This window comes from Ursus arctos, unplaced genomic scaffold (genome assembly GCF_023065955.2).
Source record: "Ursus arctos isolate Adak ecotype North America unplaced genomic scaffold, UrsArc2.0 scaffold_22, whole genome shotgun sequence".
Classification (NCBI taxonomy): Eukaryota; Metazoa; Chordata; class Mammalia; order Carnivora; family Ursidae; genus Ursus; species Ursus arctos.
Window position 1 is genome coordinate 28,037,515 of NW_026622897.1, and position 20,073 is coordinate 28,057,587.

The window sequence follows — 20,073 nt, forward strand, 5'->3', positions numbered from 1 at the left end:
TGTAAAAACTAGCAATGGACAATTAGAAAATGAAACTAAAACTACTGGAATTTATTATAGCATTAAAAGGATAAAATATTTAGGAATCAACTTAAAAAGCAAGAATTATACACTGAAAACTGAAAAAATATTACTGAAACAAATTGAAGAAGATCTAAATAAATCGAAAGGCATCCCATGGCTGAAGGGCTAAATATTATTAAGATGGCATTACTCCCCAAAGAGTTCTACAGATCAATCCTTACCAAAATCCAAGTTGGCTTTTTTTTTTTTTTTCAGAAATTGACAGATGATCCTAAAATTCATATGGAAATATAAGAGACACAGAATAACCAAATTTACCTAGAAAAGCAAGAAAAAGGATGCAGAAGCTATACTTCCTGATTTCAAAATTACTTCAAAGCACCAGTAATTAACACAGTGTGGTATTGCCTTATAAAGATAGACAATGGAATGTCAGTGAAATAGAACTCAAAGTACAGAATAAGCCCATATGTCTATGGTCAGTTGACTTTTGACAAGGGTGCCAAGAGCATTCAAAAGAGAAAAGAAGTCTTTTAAACAAATGGTGCTATGTCAAACTGGATATTCACATGCAAAAGTTGGACCCCTACATCACACCATATGCAAGAATTAACTAAAAATTGATCAAAGACCAAAACATAAGAGCTAAAATTACAAAACTCTGAAAGGAAAACATAAAAGCACATCTTTGTGAAAAATTAGGCAGTGGTTTCTTAGCTGTGACACCAAAAGCACAAGTGAAAAAAAGAAAAAGTGGAGACCTAGACTTTACCAAGGCTAAAATGTTTTATGCTTCAAAGAACACCATCAAGAAAGTGAAAAAATAAACCCCCAGAATAAGAAAATAAATATTTGCAAATCATATATCTGATAAGGAATTTGGATCCAGAATACATAAAAAGCTCTTTCAAATCAAAAATAAAGAAAAATAACCCATTTTAAAAAATGGGCAAAGAACCCAAATAGACATTTCTCCAAAGAAGACATATAAATGGCCAATAAACACAAGAAAATTTAACATTGTCAGTCATTAGGGAAATATAAATCAAAACCACAGTGAGATAGATACCACTTCACATCCACTAGGATGGCTACAATAAAAAGAATAGACATGACTACTGTTGGTAAGGATGTGGAGAAATAAGAATTATTACACATGCTAGTGTGTAAATGTGAAAAACATACAGTATGCCCACTCTGGAAAAAGTTTGGTAGTTACTCAAAATAGTAAACATAGAGTTACCATATGACCCAGCAGTTCCACTCCTAGGAATATACCCAAAAGGAATGAATATATTTACATACAAAACTTGCACAAGAATGTTCATAGCAGCATCATTCATAATAGCCGAAAGATGGAAACGACCCAGAAGTCCATCAACTGATAAATGAACATACAAAATGTAGTATTATCCACACAACGTACTATTATGTAGCTGTAAAAAGTAATGAAAAACTGACATGCTACAATATGGATGAACCCTGAAAATGTTTTGATAAATGAAAGAAGCCACCCACAAAAGAACACATATTGTACGCTTCCATTTATGTGGAATGTCCAGAACAGGCAAATCTGTACAGACAGAAAGCAAATTAGTGGTTGGCAGAGGCTGGGGGAAGGCGACAATGGGGAGGAACTGCTTATGAGAATGGGGTTTCTTTTTTGGCAAAGGAAATATTCTGAAAATTGATCAATTTTGTAAATATAGTAAAAACCATACACTTCAAATGGTGAATTTTATGGTATGTGAATTACAGCTCAAAACAAAGGGATTCCCCCCCGACCCCGCCTCCCCAAGAAACACTAAGCACTTAACTTGCTAAGACTGGAGTCAACACAAACATTCAACAGTTTTGCAGAATAAATTTTTTATAATATTTTAGGAAATCGGTTTATATACATAGTGAGTTATTGCTCTGAATTTAATTTGAGTAACACATGCTAATACTGAGCCATATAAATCTAATTCCATGCTGACCTTTCAGGCTGAAATAATAAGTAATTATCCTCACGGCATTTTACATAGACCTCAACACTTACCTGACAACATTACCATTTTATACATACATATATAAACATGTAGGTAAAATCTGTTCACACACACATTTGTTATTCCCACTGCTCCACAACAGATGGAGCTATGTTTTATTAAAGTCTGTATCTACAATGCCTGGCACAGATTAGAAGGGGCCAGATAAATGTTAATAGAATAAATTAATAACTCTAATTATATAATTAATTCTCTACACATATATATACTCTCACTTATCTATCTTGAAAACATTATTTTCACAAACTCTGACAACAGCCCTCTGTGAAAGACAGGGAAGGTGTTAGATTCAGAAAGTTAAAAATCAGGATGCTTGGTTGGCTTCCATGTCTTAGTCAAGCAGCTATTCAGTACCAGAATTAGTACAATAATTCAGACTGCCTCTCATTTCTAAATAGAGTGTTCCCCACTATTTCATGCTATGTCATCTTATAGATGAAAAAGGAGTCCAGAGAAGTAAAGCGACTTTTTCAAGATCACACGCTAGACAGACACAGGATCTGGTAGTAGGCTCCAGGTCTACCTACTTACCAGTCCAGATTTGTTTCTTTCCCTCCTGAATCACATTAGCACTTAAGCCATCCCAGATTACTCTGGGTTCAGTAAGTCAATGGAAGAGATCAGGCATCACATGTATTCAGAATCCTGGAGGCCATGGGAGAGAGGACCCCACAACCATTCCATACAGTATGTATGGTTTATCTTATTGATAAAGAGAAATCATAATCTGAATTCTGAATTGGATTTTTCAATGTGAGCTTCAATTCACAGTTCCCTATCATTTATTAAAAGTGAATTCTGGGATGCCTTAATCAGAGTCAAGATGACATGGTGAAAAAAGTAATGAGGAATTAAAAATAGGAACAAGATTGGATACAACAGTACTCATCATCTTTTCCTTTTTTTTTTTTTTTTTGTGATGACTTTTCTCCAAACACAAATTTTTTATGTGTGGCACTTTCTCTAGTAGCTGGTCCCTTTTCAGTCAGCAATCCCAAGTGTTCACAATGACTGCCTTTAATAAGGAAATAAAATATTTGCTAATATTCTCTTATGTGTTACAGAAATACTGAGGTTCAGTACATAAGTGGAATGTAGCTTGTTCTTTACCATAAGATGAAACAGAGTACAGTGCAAGGACATTAAAGATATAATAAAATAGAAATTATTCCACTTTTAAGAAGAAAGATGTTCCAATTGTTAAGGGTGAATTAATCAGAAAAAAAATCCAAGATTTTTAGACTCTACTTACAGTTGTCTGAAATCCAACAGTTATTACTCATCTGATAGTAATAAAATCTGACATACCCCCAGATCCATCTGTTTCACCACTGCTGTCTATATTGATCACCCCTGAGCCTCCAGTAGGGTTAAGTGTTTGCCTCTGATAGGAAAAAGCTTAAAAACAATAAATTAAAAAAAGTTCAGTCATTAAGGTAAAAATTTGTTACACCTCTTAGTAATACAAGCATGGGATATTACACATTTAAATTACTACATCATTATAGAAATGAATTTCAATTTCCTTGATGAAGAAATAAAGTTCAATACTAAAAAGGTAAATATGGAAATAGAAAAAACATGTCAAATACCCAGCAAGTCCTTTAAATAAAAAAGACAATTATTCAATATTGGAAAATATATTCACCCATTACCTGATGAATTTCTCAGTAAGGTACCAGGATGGCTCTCTATTCTTGAAATTGCAGGACCTATAAATAAGTAGATTGACAAGATGGAAAAATGTCATAGTATCATAAGCCCCAAGTAAATATTCACAGAATCACCAAAATCAAGATAATTAGGCCTAAAGACAGGACAGATTCTAAACTGCTGACTATAATGTCCTCCTTGGTATGCATTGGAAATGGATGGATATTAGGCCCAATATAGCCAATACCCAACAATGCAAAGTAGTAGTATAGGTAGCCAGCAATCTCACCTCTAAAACATGAATATCTAAAATACTCTAAAAGGCCTTTCAAACTGATCAGGCTTGGGGCGCCTGGGTGGCACAGCGGTTAAGCGTCTGCCTTCGGCTCAGGGCGTGATCCCGGCGATCTGGGATCGAGCCCCACATCAGGCTCTTCTGCTATGAGCCTGCTTCTTCCTCTCCCACTCCCCCTGCTTGTGTTCCCTCTCTCACTGGCTGTCTCTATCTCTGTCGAATAAATAAATAAAATCTTTAAAAAAAAAAAAACTGATCAGGCTTGTCGAACAGGCATACCTTGTTCTATCACACACTTCACTTTACTGTGCGTCACAGATACTGCAATTTTAACCAGATACTGCAATTTTAACAAATTGAGAATTTGTGGTAATTGCAACAAGCAAGTCTATGGGTGCCATTTCTCCAACAGTATCTGCTCGCTTTGTGTCTGCCACTTTTTGGTAACTCTCAAAATATTTCAAACTTTTTCAGATTTATGGTGATCTGTGAACAGTGATCTTTGATGTTACTATTATAATTGTTTTAGGGTACCATGAACCATACCCATATAACACAGCAAACTTAATAAATATGTGTTCTGAGAAGCAGAATGAGAAGTGGAGGCTGGAAATGTGACTGAATTGCTGCAATCTCATGATAAAACTTGAACAGATGAGGAGTAGCTTCTCACGGGTGAGCAAAGACATTGGTTTCTCAGGATGGCATCTACTCGTGGTGAAGAAACTGTGAGGGTTGAGAATGAACTCTGATTTTGGAAGAAAGTTCTACTGTGGGTAAAATGCTATTGAACAGTATCACCTACTAGAGAAATTATTTGTGAAAAGAAGAGTCAATTGATGTGGCAAACTTCATCGCTGTCTTACTTTAAGAAATTGCCACATCCACCCCATCCTTCAGCAACCACAACCCTGATCAGTCAGCAGCCATCAACACTGAGGCAAGACCCTCCACTGGCAGAAAGACTGCAACTTGCTGAAAGTTCACATGGTACTTAGCATTTTTAGCAACAGAGTATTTTTTAATTATGGTAAGTACTTTTTTTAGACATAATGCTATTGCCATCTAACAGACAACACTGTATTGTAAACATAACTTTTGTATGCACTGGGAAACCAAAAAATTCATTTGACTTGCTTTATTGCAATATTTGCTTTACTGTGGTGCTCTGGAACCAAGCCCACAATATCTCCAAGGTATGGACTGTATTTAAAAAGTTATTCAACAACAAAATACAGTCAAATTGGTTTATGAGGGTAAAAGTATATCATACTGTATCTATGACTTTTGCAACAACAAAGAGTGTTTTCCCTTGCGGTCCAATTTCTTGAAAAGCACAAGACAGGTTCCATGTCACAACGGTCACCACACTTACTGTTAATCAGAAGTTCCACTATGCTCTCCGATGCAGTGGTAACAGACACCTCCAGGCAATGTGCAAAACTGGACAGTGCCTTGCTGCGGACAGTCGGTGCCTTGTCTACACAACGGTCAAATAGAATTTCCTGCACCAAGAACTTATGCTTTAAGATCTTCTGATGCTCCAACGACAGAGTGTTATCTACTGCTCTTTCAGGCAGTTCCAACAGAGCTAAGACAACATCTAGAGTAAAAACCCTGTGTGGGATCTGATAAAACAAAATCATAAGAATCTCCATCAGACAGGAATAAACACCAAAGGATCCCTTGTGTATTCAGATCTGTCTGTCAGGAGGTTGCAAAGCCAGGAAACAAGATCTTATGCGTATCTCCTACCTTGGAACTTCGTGAATATCTGTAAAGCCAGGCAATGAATGTAGCATACTCCCTACTGGGAAGTTTGCTGAGCAGCTGGACCAGGGACTGGGCTGCATAGGTCCGATACTCTGATTTATCAGTCACCTGAAACATAAGCATTGAGAGGCTATCCAGCCAATATCTACCTACAGGACAACTGAAACACATGTTGTGATACAAGTGGAAAATTAGTGAATGTGACTAGTTCAGTGAATCTTTAAATGTTATAAAAATGACTAGCAAATTTTAGGTTTCAGACCCCATTGAAAACTAATCTATGAGAAATCTAGAAATACAAACTTTTAACACATAATTTCAGAGAGTTTATGGACCCCTAGAATCCAGTGCATTCAAGTTAAGAATCATTTGTCCAAACTGCTTTAGAAATTGAAGAGATAATCATAAAAATTTGAACATTAACTGGATATTTGATGATATTAAGGAATTATTGTATATTTTCTTTGGCGTGTTAGTATTTTGTGGTTATGTTTTCAGAGTTCTTCTCCTCTAGAGATACGTAGGAAATACTTAAGCCACAATGGATATGGTGGAATTTGCTTAAAAAAGAAAAAAAAACCAATGTTCACATGTGTTGAGGAAAATTACACCTATAGAGGTATAAATGACAAAAAATTGTTGAAGGTGGGTGCTCGTCACCCTATTCTATTTATTCATATGTCTGAAATTTTCCAAAATAAAAAGGATTCTCCCCTCAAAAGAACACTGTCATTGGAAACATGTAGTGAAAATATTAAATAAAACTACTTTCTGTAATAACAGACTCATTCCCAAGAACAACTACACATACAAGCACACACGTTTATCTTCACATATATTATCTCTTTGTCACATCATCATTATCATTACTATTACTATTAAAGCAAATGGTACCTTGGCACAGATGTGCTGGAGTAAGATACGAAGGACTGGGAATACATCTTCCTTCAGTTCATCCACAAGTGAGCTTTTTAAAAAAGAAAACACATCTATTGTTTACAACACACCAACCACACAAAATAGTAATTTTTCGACTCTGTTCTCAAACACCATGACCTCTACGTTTTAGAAATCCTGAAGATTAAAAACGATTTACCCCATATTACAAGCATTGTTTCAGTGAATACAGTAAAACAGAGTTTCACAGCAGAAAACCATTCACTATGTCCTATGTGTGGTTTTAGAGAGCTGCCACCAAGCAGAGAGTTAAAGTCAGGCAGAAGCAAAGTACAATCTTCATATGACTTTTTTGGCTATTTACAAAATTTCACATTAAGACTCTAAAATATGGGGCACCTGGGTGGCTCAGCTGTTAATGTCTGCCTTCAGCTCAGGTCATGATCCCAGAGTCCTGGGATTGAGCCCCACATTCAGCTCCCTGCTCGGCGGGAAGTATGCTTCTCCCTCTCACACTCCCCTTGCTTGTGTTCCCTTTCTCGCTGTCTCTCTCTGTCAAATAAAGAAATAAAATCTTAAACAAAACAAAACAAAAAAAAAAAACACCTCTAAAATATATCCTTTTGGGGTAAATAATAATAAGATACAGCACCACCTTGTTGTAGCTCAGTGAAATGCTACCATTTCAATGGCTTTGTTAACAATACCTCTCCAAACTTTAACCCAAGAAGATAATTGGTTTTTTTTTTTTAAGTTTACTTATTTATTTTAGTAATCTTTACCCACAATGTGCGCTCAACCCCATGACCGCAAGATCAAGAGTCACTCACTCTTCTGATTGAGCCAGCTAGGTGCCCCAGATTATTATTGTGATGTCCAGATTTGACCCATTGTTAGTGTTTATCTGTACCATTATATGGATACTACAGCAATTGGAGACATCATGAACTATTATGGAAGAACCAAAATGGGTGTTTCCACTTAAAGCATCTCAGTTATTTAACGTTTTAAAAAATCCCTCACAAGAGATATTTGCTCAATGATCAGATGATAGACTACATATACCTGGATTCTACCATCCACACCCCACAACTCCAACTAAACTATATCCCACGTACACCTGCAGGCATGTACACACTCTCATATACTTACCACTTCATTCCACTACCTCCACAATGTATGCCAAATATTCAATAAAGGACGGAAAGAAAAGCCAATGACATAGCAAATATGTCTTCCTCAATAAAGCTGAAACACGGAACTTTTTAGGTGAAGCTATGTGATTCATGAGGGGAAAACTGGTCTATCAACTATTGCTAAAGAAATAAAAACTGACTTAATTCTTCCCTTTAGGAAGTATGGTCTGTAGGGGGAGGGGAACAGAAAAGTGAGAAGAAACAAGGAAAAAGTGGCAAAGAACAAAGAGAAAGAGACTCAGAGAAGACACAAATACAAAAGGAAAGGAAGAGGCAGACTTGCAAGAGAGGCAAACACTGAGGCAGATGATGATAAAACAGAGGAGAAGCAACTGTCATTTCTCAGAGCCTGACCTTACAGGCTGGTGGGAATCAAGCTGGAGGCTTGTGCTGGCCCATGAATTATAGACTCTGTATCCTTCAACAATGCCCCAGTGTAGAGGCTACCAACAGTGACCCAGGCCACGTGAACCAGAGGAGCTCTGAAGTGCTTTACTTTGACCCTCAAAACCACAACAGGCCAGAAATCTGTTAGTTTCCATAGGTGTCAGAAATCTTGGTTAGTACAGGGCCCAAGAGCCTTAAGGGAGAGTGATAAAGAGAGTGAAAATCCAAGCTGTGTGTGCCTCACCTGATGAACTGGACCGCCTGGTTTCTACCGTTGATGACTGATGTTGTAATACTAAGGGGAGCGTGATGGGCTCCTTTGCCTGCTTCTAACATTAATATCACATTTAGCATTTGATGGAAAACACAACCTATAACCTGAAAGAGAAGAAAATTCTATTTAAGACATGATAAAGAAGCCAAGGGCCTTGAAGACAGCAATGCAGACCACAGTAAACCATTTCTTTTCTTTTTTTTTTTTTAAGATTTTATTTATTTATTTGAGAGAGAGAGCATGCGTGCACAAGTGGGGGGGAGCAGAGGAAAAGGGAGAAGCAGGCTCCTCATTGATCCAGGAGCCCAACACGGGGGCTTGATCCCAGGACCCTAGGATCATGACCTGAGCCAAAGGTAGACACTTAACCAACTGAGCCACCCAGGTGCCCCAGGGTAAACCATTTCAAGCTGTGTGAAGATAAGGTTGACATAGTTTTTGGGTGAACACCAGAAATGTGCTTCATGGACAATTACCAAATATTCAATAAACACATGATGGAAACAGTGTGAAAACACTGCTTACACTCAAACTGTAATCCTGAAATTAGGGCAAATAGAGGATTAATTGTCACTTCTAAATGGCAAAAAAATGCTGCTGCTAATTCCTTATAGAACAAGGGAAGAATGGTACCTTACACTTGTGTTTTACCTGAAATTACAACGCACCTTCCAATATATCACCTCATATAATTTACTCGACTAACCAATTCATTCATCCTGTAAAAAAAACATGTACTGAAAACCACGAATGTGGCAGGTACTGTGTTAAGCACATTCATGTATGTTACTAGATTTAATCTTAAGTCTCACAACAACTGCATAAGGTAAGCGAGACATTTCTATTTTATATATATTATTATTATTTCTACTTTATACCTAATACAAGAGCCTCCATGGCTAAAACCAACATGTCTAACATCAAGTCAACACTCTCACAATTAAAAAATACTACATCTTGAGAGACACTGTGGACCTAAAGTCATAAATTTCCCTATCCAGCTAACCTTTACAAATGTTACAGAGCGTAGAAATTGAAAGTGCTCATGTGAATTCTATCCCATCCAAATTTAAACACAGAAATGAAAATGGTATAATAAATTATAAAATACGGCATGTTTTCTAAACAACAAGCATGGCGTTCAGCATCTGACACGTTCTTTCACTTCCTCCTCCTGACAACCCTATGAGAAGACTGAGGCTTTGGAAAGGCTGAATACCGCATACAAGGAAGCGCAGCTGAAGCAGGTGGAGCCAGAATTCAACCGCTGATGTACACATCCTGGCCCAAAGCTCTCAACCTACTTCTTTTTTTCTTTTTTTTTTTTTTAAGATTTTTTTATTTATGAGAGAGAAAGAGAGAGAGAGGAGGAGCTGAGGGAGAGGGACAAGCAGACCCCAAGCTGAACACCAAGCCCAACGCAGGGCTTCATCCCAAGACCCTGAGATCATGACCTGAGCCGAAACCAAGAGTCAGCATGTAACTGACTGAGCCATTCAGGGGCCCTTGAACCTACTTTCTAACCAACATGCAACTCACCCTAGAAATTAAGTGTAGCACAGCCACCAAAAGTCATAGGACCTCATTCTATCACTTTTTTTGTAAAATCTTGTATTATTAATGACATCCAAGTTTAATAACAGCATAATGCTTGAACAACCCTGACTCCACAGTTTAGATAGGGATACTGTTAAGGTAACTCAGGGAGCAAAATCCATATATGAATACTAACTAGGGGTGATAACCAGTAATATTTCTATAGAATTCTCAACTAAAATGATATAAACACTAATAGAAATACTGAAGCACACATGAAACTTGCCAGGGAAAACTTGAAAATTCCATGACTGTGTTCTTTTGAGAACAATCTGGTGACTGTTTCTCTAAAACACTCTGTTCAGTGTTCTTCCTACCTAATTCTCACTGGCACTATTTTTTGTATGAAACCGAACAATAATTTGCCATGGCCTCCAAGTATTTGAATATCAGTTTGGTTATGAAGAACAGGCAGCAAATAGAAATGGTGATGCTTTTTACGCTACAAATGATATAAGGTCATGAAAATGACTTGGTAAATTAAAATGGCATCACACCAAATGCTGCCAATGTTTTTCCATTATATGATTCGGATGCTTTCAATTCAACTAGTACTTAAATTAAATCTTTTTCTTCTTTACCGTATCTCCTTCTCCATGAATGGGGGAGCAGAGCAAATACAATCCATGATACGCCAGTTCTGGGACATATTTTGCTTGGTTCAGGTTTCTAAAGAAAAAAGGCAAAAGATTAGTTAATGGATATGATTTTACTCAGAATCTTCCATAACCCTATAATAAAACACATCCAAATGAATAAATTCTATTTGTGTGCCAATTAGGATAAAATGGCATTTTATACTTTTGCTAGAGCAAAATTCTAGCATTGGAAGAATTAGTGGCTCACCTGGCCTGTGTCACATGAAATTCATGAAGAATTGGTTCAAAATTAGTTAATGCAACGAAGACCTGGAAAACAGATACCAAGAAGAGACCTGATTTTTCCTGCTCATTAAATATTAGCCATCATCTCTGCCCTTTGAGGTTGCCCCAAGGTTTTTTGGAATTCTCACTTACTTCTATACAATTCTGTATACACTGTGGCTTTTCTTTCAGGGAAAATTTGGACAGCAGCCTTAAAAAATTCTTCAAAAGGTGAAAGATGGCATTTCGAATTTGACAAAGGTCTCGGGCAGAAAAACAAATATTTTCTTCATCTTCCTGTTCTTCTATTTCATCCACCTAGATTATAAAGAAATGTATAGGTGACTGCATAGTAATGCATAACACTTTGTCCCATGGTTTTCAATGTACTCAAATCCAAGTCCAGTTAAACGCCAGGTGGTTGCTGAATTGCTGAGGTGATGTGACCCTGATCAGGTTCCTTAACTGCTCTATCTCCACAGCCAGAACAATAAATCATTGGACTAGATGACTGCACAGTAGCATCTAGCTCTGTATTTTTGTGTCAATGGAATTCTTACGTTTCTTAGTTTTCATGTCAAAGAACGTCCACCATCCTACCTAGTCATCACACAAGAATTTGGAATTCAATATTATTCCATTACACTCTTATGGACATGAGTCCTCGGGATACTTCAATCTTCCTCTCTAATGACAATAAGATAATGTTGCAAATATACCTGTTTGGATGTTGCCAAGCATACCTGGGAACAAGGCTGGCAAGAGATTGTGGGGAGGTTGGAAAGATGACAAGGTAGAAACCTATTCTCAGTAGTACACAAAGTATGAGAACAACTTAAGGTCATACTGGATAGTTGATGATACTTTAGGATCATTTGGTTATAAACATGATGCCCAAAACCATATTTTAATATAAAGTTAATTCTAAAATCACAACCTTGTGTTGGTACAGATATTCTTTATTATTCCATTTATTTCTTACCTCAATATCTTCTTTCCTGGGTGGCTTTCCTCTTTTCCTATTCCCTCTTGGATTCACCTCAGAGTTCTTAGGCTGCTCCTTCTTTCTTTTCCGATTCAATTTAGATTCCTGAGGCCAGCTCTTCTTTAGAATCTGAATACATTTGTCAAACATCACTTGGTGGAACACTTGATTGGCTACACTGCCTATTTATAAAGAATAAAGAGTAGGTGGGTTAGATGTAATTGTCTTGAAATAGAGTCTGTAATAACAGATGAAAAATTAGTAAGTAAAAATGAGCTTATCATTAACTCTAAACAATGACTCTTTAACAAAAAAGTAGCATTCAACTTCAGCGTCAGGAGATGAGAAATAGTGCTGATCAGAAATAAATAAGATACCCATATCTGACCAGGGAGTAACTGGCTTTATACTTGTCACGCTGCCATAAACTATAAAACTGGACAAAAATGTATAAAATAACCATTTTAAGACATGGAGCAATAGGCAGCATAGAAACACAATCTCTGAGGAAACAAAAACAAATGAGGTAAACCCTAAAATTGCCCCAGTTTTGTGTTTTGAGGCCATTTCTGGACAACAGCAGAAAATGGTGAACCCAAGTGCATTATGACAGTGTTACTAAGTTGAGAATACAGAAATAGGAGTCAGGAAGGCAACGGTAGCTGCAGTTTATGGAGCAGAGTACTAGAAAAGAGGAAGCTACACAGAAAAAGAGCTTCAGAGATCTCCATAGGGCTGAATATAAGCTATGTCCACAGAGGGTAAAACTTTACGAAGGCAGGCAAAGAACAATTTTCCAAGGAGGTAGAAGATGAATATTTTTCATAACTCACAGGGAGTTGAGAAATACTTGAGTTCTGGCCAGCCAGTGCTGGCACCTTAACAACTGGAGCATTTAGTAGCCACCTTGGAAAGAAACACACCTTAGGGCTAAACTAGCTCTAGAGTACAGGCTACTTCATATCTGCTCCAACAAAGCTTTAAAACAAGCCTCAAAAGGGTCAAGTTAATCCAGGGATAACTACCTTTAAATATATTAAAATATACTTAAACACTATCTGAAGGGAAACAATGATGTAACAATGTTTCCAATGCTGCATTATGAATATGACTGTAATACTGTATGCCATAAAATCTTTATAAGGATTTATTCATTAGCATATAGGCTAGGCTACCACGAAGTAATTTTTTTTAATTTAATTTAATTTATTTATTTATGAGAGAGAGAGCACATGCATGATCAGGGAGAGAGGGAGGGAGGGAGATGGAGAGAATTTCCCAAGCAGACTCTGTGCTGAGCTCAGAGCCCGATGTGGGGCTTGATCCCATGACCTGAGATTATGATCTGAGTCGAAACCAAGAGTCAGATACTTAACTGACTGAGCCACGCAGGTGCCCCAAGAATATGATATAATCAATAACACCAAAAGTGGGTTCTTTGAAATGATCAATACAATTAATAAACCTCTATCTAGATTGATGAAAAAAACAATAAAGAAATACAAATTACCAATCAGACATGAAAGGGAATATATCACTATAGATTTTACAAACAAAAAGACTTTCAAAGAAAACTCCAAGCCCAGATGGTTTCATTATTGAATTCTACCAAAAATTTAAGGCAGAAAAACAATCCCTTCTTCACAAACTTTTAAAATATAAAAAAGGCAAGAACACTACCCAACTCATTCTGTGAGACTGGTATCCTGAAAACCAAACCAGACAAAGACTTATCAAAAAAAGAGTACCTCCTATGAATACAGAAGCAAAAATCTTCAATATTAGCTGTGCTCGCTTTGGCAGCACATATACTAAAATTGGAATGACAGAGAAGATTAGCGTGGCCCCTGCACAAGGATGACATGCAAATTCATGAAGTGGTCCATATTTTAAATAAACAAACAAACAAACAAACAAATAAATAAATAAAATATTAGCTAACAGAATCTGGCAACACATGAAAAGGATTATACACTATGATCAAGGAAATGCAAGACTGGTTTAACATGAAAATGAATCATCATAATACACTCTATTACTGGAATAAGGATCAAAAACCACATGACCATCTCATAGATACAGAAAAGCAAATAACAATTCAATACTCTTTCATAATGAAACACTCAATACACTAGGAATAACAACGTCTTAAAGGTGATCCTCAAAACACCCACAGCAAATCTTATCCTTAAGGACAAAAAACTGAAAGTTTTCCTCCTGAGATCAGGAACAAGACAAGATGCCCACCTTCTGACTTCTGCTCACACTATGCTGGACCTGGGATCGAGCCTCATGTTGGGCTCCCTCTGCCTCTCCCCCTACTTTTTCTCTCTCAAACAAATAATTAAAATCTTTAAAATGTTGTTAAAATGGCAACACTCCCCAAACTGATCTACGGATTCAGTGCACTGTCAAAAACCCAGAAGCCTTTTTGGTAGAAATTGATATGCAACTCCTATAATTCACATGGAAATGGAAGGGACCCAGAATAATCAAAATAATCTTGAAAAAGCACACTGTGATTAAAAACTGAGTATCAATAGCATTCCAACCATAATCCAGAAACATTTAAAAACAGAAGGTAATTGGCAAGAAAACCACTTGCTGGAAAGCTGCAAGTCATCTATATTGAACAACACTCTTCACTTTGGCATACATCTCAGCCTTAATCAGAAGGAACTGCATCTAACAAGTGAAGAGAAGAACAAAACTAGGTTCCTAAAACCACCACTTTTCTGTGAGACAGCTCAGTTACAACTGAGACACTGGTTAGCAAGACCAAAGTCTTTAGGAACTTATTTCAAAAATCATTACTGGGAGCTTTAACAATAATACAAGTTAATGTTCAAGGTTTTTTTTTTTTTATGTCTTTTTACTAATTCCCAAATCATATGGGATAATTATCATCCTTAATATTTATTACAAATGAATTTATGTAAACAATGACAAGCAGCAACTTTAGGTTCTCCAGATGCATCCCCCTCTATGCTCCATTCTCTCTAGCATTGGGTTTGGGGGTGGGTAGAAGGGACTCTTTTACTGCTCATAGGAGGAATAGCCACCTAAGAGCTCTGACAATAAAGGAATAGAACAATGTTCATAAATAGACTACTTTCCTTTGCTTTCCTTCATCAAGCATTACTAGCTATTCTCATGCTTTCTTTATTAGAATGGTTTTAACCTATTTTTCCATATCTGCATAGGAGAGAGATTATATATAACACAACGACTCCCCAGCAGTCTTTTTCAATCTGGACTGGGAGTCAGGAGATGAGTGGGCAGTATCAGATTTTTATACTAGGTAGGGGTGGGTGGGAATGGAGCTCTTGTAGCTTGGAAACAATTCTCCTCAAGCCTAACCTCTCTCAGATTAATTGCATTAGGTTATAGACACACCACAGTAGAAAACAAACACATTTAAAGAAACAAGGGAAAGATATTTCCTGAACACCTGTAACATGCCATGTATTTTACAGACATACTATCATTTAATCCTCAGAACAACTATGAGATGGGTTACTACTGTCCCATTTTAGAAGCGAGAAAACGAAATATAAGGGCTCAAAACCATGTTGAAATTTCAAATACATATATATATATATATTTATTCTATCATATCAAATATACATACCTGGTACTTCCAACAGCAGAAAATAAAGGCCAGCAGCATGAAGGCCATATTGTCGATACTGCACACTGGCACTTTTCTTATGGACTGTTTGAACGAAGTGATAGAACAATGCCACCAGTGCCCTGTGGGAAATACTGTTCTCAATGAAGAAGGTCCAAATGCTCTGCAGGGAGGGAAAGACATAAAAGCCAAGAGTTAGAAAAGTGGGAAAATCTCTTATTTGATTTTTGCAAGTATTTAGTACCTTATTAAACAAAAAAACCCCACAAAACAAAAAAAAAAGAACAGACCAACCTGGCTCCTAATTATAAATTTCAAAGGGACTGAAACAAAAAATTAAAATGTACTATTCAAAATTACAAAGATAAATAAGTATACGAGAAATTCAAATAATCAAATTTTCAAAAATAACTTGGGGATAGGTTTGACGCATATACATTCCTGAAATTATCATAGCTAAAAATTATATTAAGACCTTTGGGGCACCTTATATTAGTGTTTACTCAAACAAGTTACCCCTCTAAATTAAATGTACTCAAAACCATTTATCACTCTAATTACCAACTGAAGAAATCAGAGTGTTTACTTAAACTTAAATGTTCTATGGGCAATAGGAGCTTGAAAAGTTTCTCCCTCAGCAGATTTCAGAAGTGGCCTAGGTGAGAAAGGAAATACACCCTCGACTATAAACCACAATTTTATTAATTGTATCATTGTTCCATGTTTTGCCAATTAAACACATGAAGAGGAAATGGGTTATTTCTATACACCAAACATAGCAGGAGCTAAATATAGTTTATCCTGGAGTATCTTTAAAAAAAACCATAGGCCCACAAAAGTTCAAGAAATCAGGCCTTGTACTTCCTGCTTTCCTGAAAACAGGGAAAGTGGCAGGTAATGCCCTGGCCTAGCCACACTGCTTAGCATGTGCCACTTTACAGAAGAGCCCATTTAGAATCCTATCAGCACTCTGCATTTTTTCACCATGAAACTTCCAGAAGAAATCACCTCCTACCCTTTATAACAGTTACCTCCTAATGCCACTTCAGCTCTACTCCACTCATCTGTAACTGTGACTCTGCAGTTCACCAAAAATGATTCAATCACCTCTGCCCCAACTTCCTTGTGTCAGGACTCTCTGCCTGCCCACGACCTCTGCAGCATTTGATGTCTGGCTACTCCCTAGTCTTCATATCAACAGTCACCACACTCTGACTGCTTGCCTGCAGATCACCTTCAACCAGTTTTTTCAGTCCTGTCCTGTCTCTTCTCTTCCTCACTGACCTCATGCATTTCTGCACTTCACCCATCCCCTTGATTCAGATGGCTTTATCTATGTTGTTGAATTTTTACTGCTTTCTAGTCTTCCAATTCACATTACCAGTGGCCTATTACATCTCCCTAAGAATTTCCTAACAGAATCTCATGTTTAAACGCCTAAACTGAACCTGTAATTTTCCCACTTGATTTAGCTATTAGCCATCAGGATTTTATAACAAATGAACCACATTCTTTACGCTGTTCTTATCATACTCCTTATAAACTGTATACTAAAAAGGCTAAGCTTCAGATTATAATAATGACTTTCATCGTCCACTTCTAACACGTAAAGACTCCTGGCTTAATTTTTAACCTTTTTTTTTTTTTTTTTTTACCTCTGTAGATCCATGTTCTTCAGTAGCAAAGGGGAAAATACTTTCATATAGTTTTGTGAATGCATTCAATCCAGTGTCTAGGATTTCTGCTTCTATGCTGGGATCCAAAGGCTCAGTCTCTGTGAAATCCAGTTCCCACACTGTGTCCACCCATTCTAGCGGGAAAATGCAATTAAATAAAAAATTTTCTATAACATGCAAAACATCAACAGCCTTTAGACTCTAGGTACATTTAAAAAGAGAAAACTTACTAGTCACAACTCGCATTTAAATATACAATACAGGTGTAGCATAATTGAAAGCAGGAAAGGTTAAAAAATCTTTTTTAATTAAATTAGAACTGACAGCTGGCTATTAGATTGATCATCTTCTAAAAATATCAAGAAGGAAAACACTTTTTAGATATGAACGACACTTCAAAACACTGAACAATATGAACTTTCCCATAAATTCAATCTGGAGGAAAAAAGGGAGGTTAATAAAAGATTGCCTCGGATGTCCCTTTGTGAAAATCTTACAATCAAGTTAATAAACCCAAATAAAGTATGCAGCATAAAGGGACACCTGAGGCAACTGACTGTTTAACATGCTTTAATTATTCACTCATTCTTTCCTAATCATTCTCCTAATAAATATAATCCTCTTCCTAAAAATGTTCTTGCATCTTTTCCTGCCTCTTTTTCTCTGATATTCTTCCACTTATCTTATCTGCATATTTTTAAATGCATACCACATTTCTGATCTAATTTCTGGATCACAACTACCCAAGTCCCAATGAAAAAAGAAAAGATATGGTTTCAAGAAATCAATAAATTCAATAAATGATAGGTACTATTATTATTTTTACAATAAATCAGAGTTAAAACAGTAATAGGTATGTAAAACAGTAGAGAGCATAATAGAAAATATTATGGGGGAGGTGGGAAGGATGACAGAAATGGGAAGGATGATTCTGCTTCAACTGGACCTAAATGTAGGAGATTACCAGGGAATGAAATGCAAAAAAGTGCATCCCAGACAGAGAGAGAACAAAGGGAAAGAAAGTACAGCCTGTTTAAAAATTAGCAAAATAGTTACAACACAGAGTCTTAGTGTGAAGGGTGAGAGTCATTATTAGTATTTATTCTGCAGTTACTATGTGCCAGGTACTAAATCTTCACAGAACTCCTGTGAGGTAGGTAATATTATAATCCCCACTTGACATGTAAAGAAACTAAGGCTTAGCAAGGTTAAGCAACTTGCTCAGTGATACAGAGATGCTAAGCTGAAGAGCCAATCCCACTGTTCTGACTCCAGAGGTTATGCTGTTGGAAAAGAAGACTGCAGTGAGGGGTGAACACTCTTATAGGGCACGCCAAAGATTTGGTCATTTATTTAAGATATAGAGGGGAAACATTAAAGGCTTAAAGACTCGATAGGGTCACGTTTGTGTTTTTAAAAGTGATTCTGGTAAAGGTGTGGGGAATGGGCTGGAAGAGCTGGCATGAGAAAGAGGCTAGGATATAGGCTGGCTGTAATGAGGGCTTGCTGCGGGAGAGCAGCATCAGGAAAAGGAGCAAGGAGGACCTGAGAAACATCTCTGAGGGGAGGACAACCGGTGGTTGTGAGCATGAAAGATGATGAAAGAATGCCATGACTCCCAGGTTTGTGGATTGTTTGGTACCAATAACTGGCTTTGGGAATCCCAGTTTCATGCCTGTGACGTTTGAGGGGGCTGTGAGACACCCATTTAAACCAATGAACACGAAGTTCAGGAAATAAATCTGAACGAAGAAATAGATTTGCTATTTAAAACCAAAGAAATGGATGAGACTGTCGGTGAGGATTTACAGAACAAGCAAGGGAAGACCGAGAAAAGATGCAAAAGAACTAAAGGAGATCGGACAATACAAGCTTTTTCCCCCTGATCCTTTACTAGATTAAGCCCCTATTCCAGACCCGGCTCGCCAATGCCTAGAGAGCACAGACCTGGAGACCACAGACTTTGCCGAGAGCCGAGCGCCCCACCCCCACCCCAGGCCCGGGCAGAGGAGCACCGCAGTCGCAGAGCACCACAGCCCGGCCTCCCCGAGAGTCGCGGCCTCGTTTTCTCACCAGTGCTGAGATCCAACGGGCACCAGGGCTGCAGGCCGCTCCCAAGGCCCGGCAGCGCCACCATTATCTCTCAGGAACCGGCTAGCCTCCGCGGTGGTCAACTTTGAAAGCTCGCTCCCGCGCGCGCTCCGAGACGTTCCTGCGGACCAATCACAACGTGGGGAATTTCCTACCGACTAATCATCGCGCCCAGCCGTTTTCACTCTATTAACCAATCAGCAGGGTCTTCTGCCGCATGCGCAAAGAATGGGGCGGGCCAAGGATTGAGATTGAGCCAACATTTCCCGGGGTGATTTTTTAGGTTTCCATTTAAAGTGGGGGTCAACAATTAAATTAAAGCTTAATAGAATCTTTCTCGCCTTATCTTTTTAAATGGGAGAATTTGAGACAGGATCCTTCTTGTACTAAATGTCACCTTTGCCCCCTTCAAGCGACATTTCCCGTGCGTGTCAAAGGGCTACCTTTACCCCGTCAGACAGCACTCGAACGTTGTACATATTCGAACGTGGATGGTAGCCTAATGTTTCCCGAACTAAAACAATAAAGGAAAACAAAACAAAAGCACCTAGAAAGGGTATCTGCAGTTCTTTTAATTTTACGGGATTTGTGGCCCCGAATTCTGGAAAAATGCTGTAACTGCCATGTCAACTAAGGGAAAGACAGGCCGCTCTGCCTACCACTGCACATGCGCAATGAGCA

At 37.7% G+C, this 20,073-nt stretch overlaps 1 protein-coding gene and 1 non-coding gene across 2 annotated transcripts in view; one reads left to right on the forward strand and one right to left on the reverse strand.

Annotated features, from left to right (window-relative positions):
- Window positions 1-20,069, reverse strand: part of NCAPD3 (non-SMC condensin II complex subunit D3) — a 58,240-nt gene extending 38,171 nt beyond the window's left edge. The window contains exons 1-13 of the mRNA XM_026505375.4: window positions 19,375-20,069; window positions 17,281-17,435; window positions 15,626-15,788; window positions 11,992-12,176; window positions 11,163-11,327; window positions 10,993-11,054; window positions 10,728-10,815; window positions 8,521-8,654; window positions 6,691-6,763; window positions 5,779-5,904; window positions 5,399-5,651; window positions 3,731-3,787; window positions 3,384-3,473 (exon numbers count right to left, since the gene is read on the reverse strand). Coding sequence (XP_026361160.1) covers window positions 3,384-3,473; window positions 3,731-3,787; window positions 5,399-5,651; window positions 5,779-5,904; window positions 6,691-6,763; window positions 8,521-8,654; window positions 10,728-10,815; window positions 10,993-11,054; window positions 11,163-11,327; window positions 11,992-12,176; window positions 15,626-15,788; window positions 17,281-17,435; window positions 19,375-19,438 — 1,615 coding nt within the window. The 5' untranslated portion in view covers window positions 19,439-20,069. The remainder of the gene's footprint in view (window positions 1-3,383; window positions 3,474-3,730; window positions 3,788-5,398; window positions 5,652-5,778; window positions 5,905-6,690; window positions 6,764-8,520; window positions 8,655-10,727; window positions 10,816-10,992; window positions 11,055-11,162; window positions 11,328-11,991; window positions 12,177-15,625; window positions 15,789-17,280; window positions 17,436-19,374) is intronic.
- Window positions 13,782-13,886, forward strand: LOC113260219 (U6 spliceosomal RNA). The gene has a single exon (XR_003317859.2). It is a non-coding gene; the product is annotated as a U6 spliceosomal RNA (small nuclear RNA).
- Window positions 20,070-20,073: the final 4 nt, after the last annotated feature.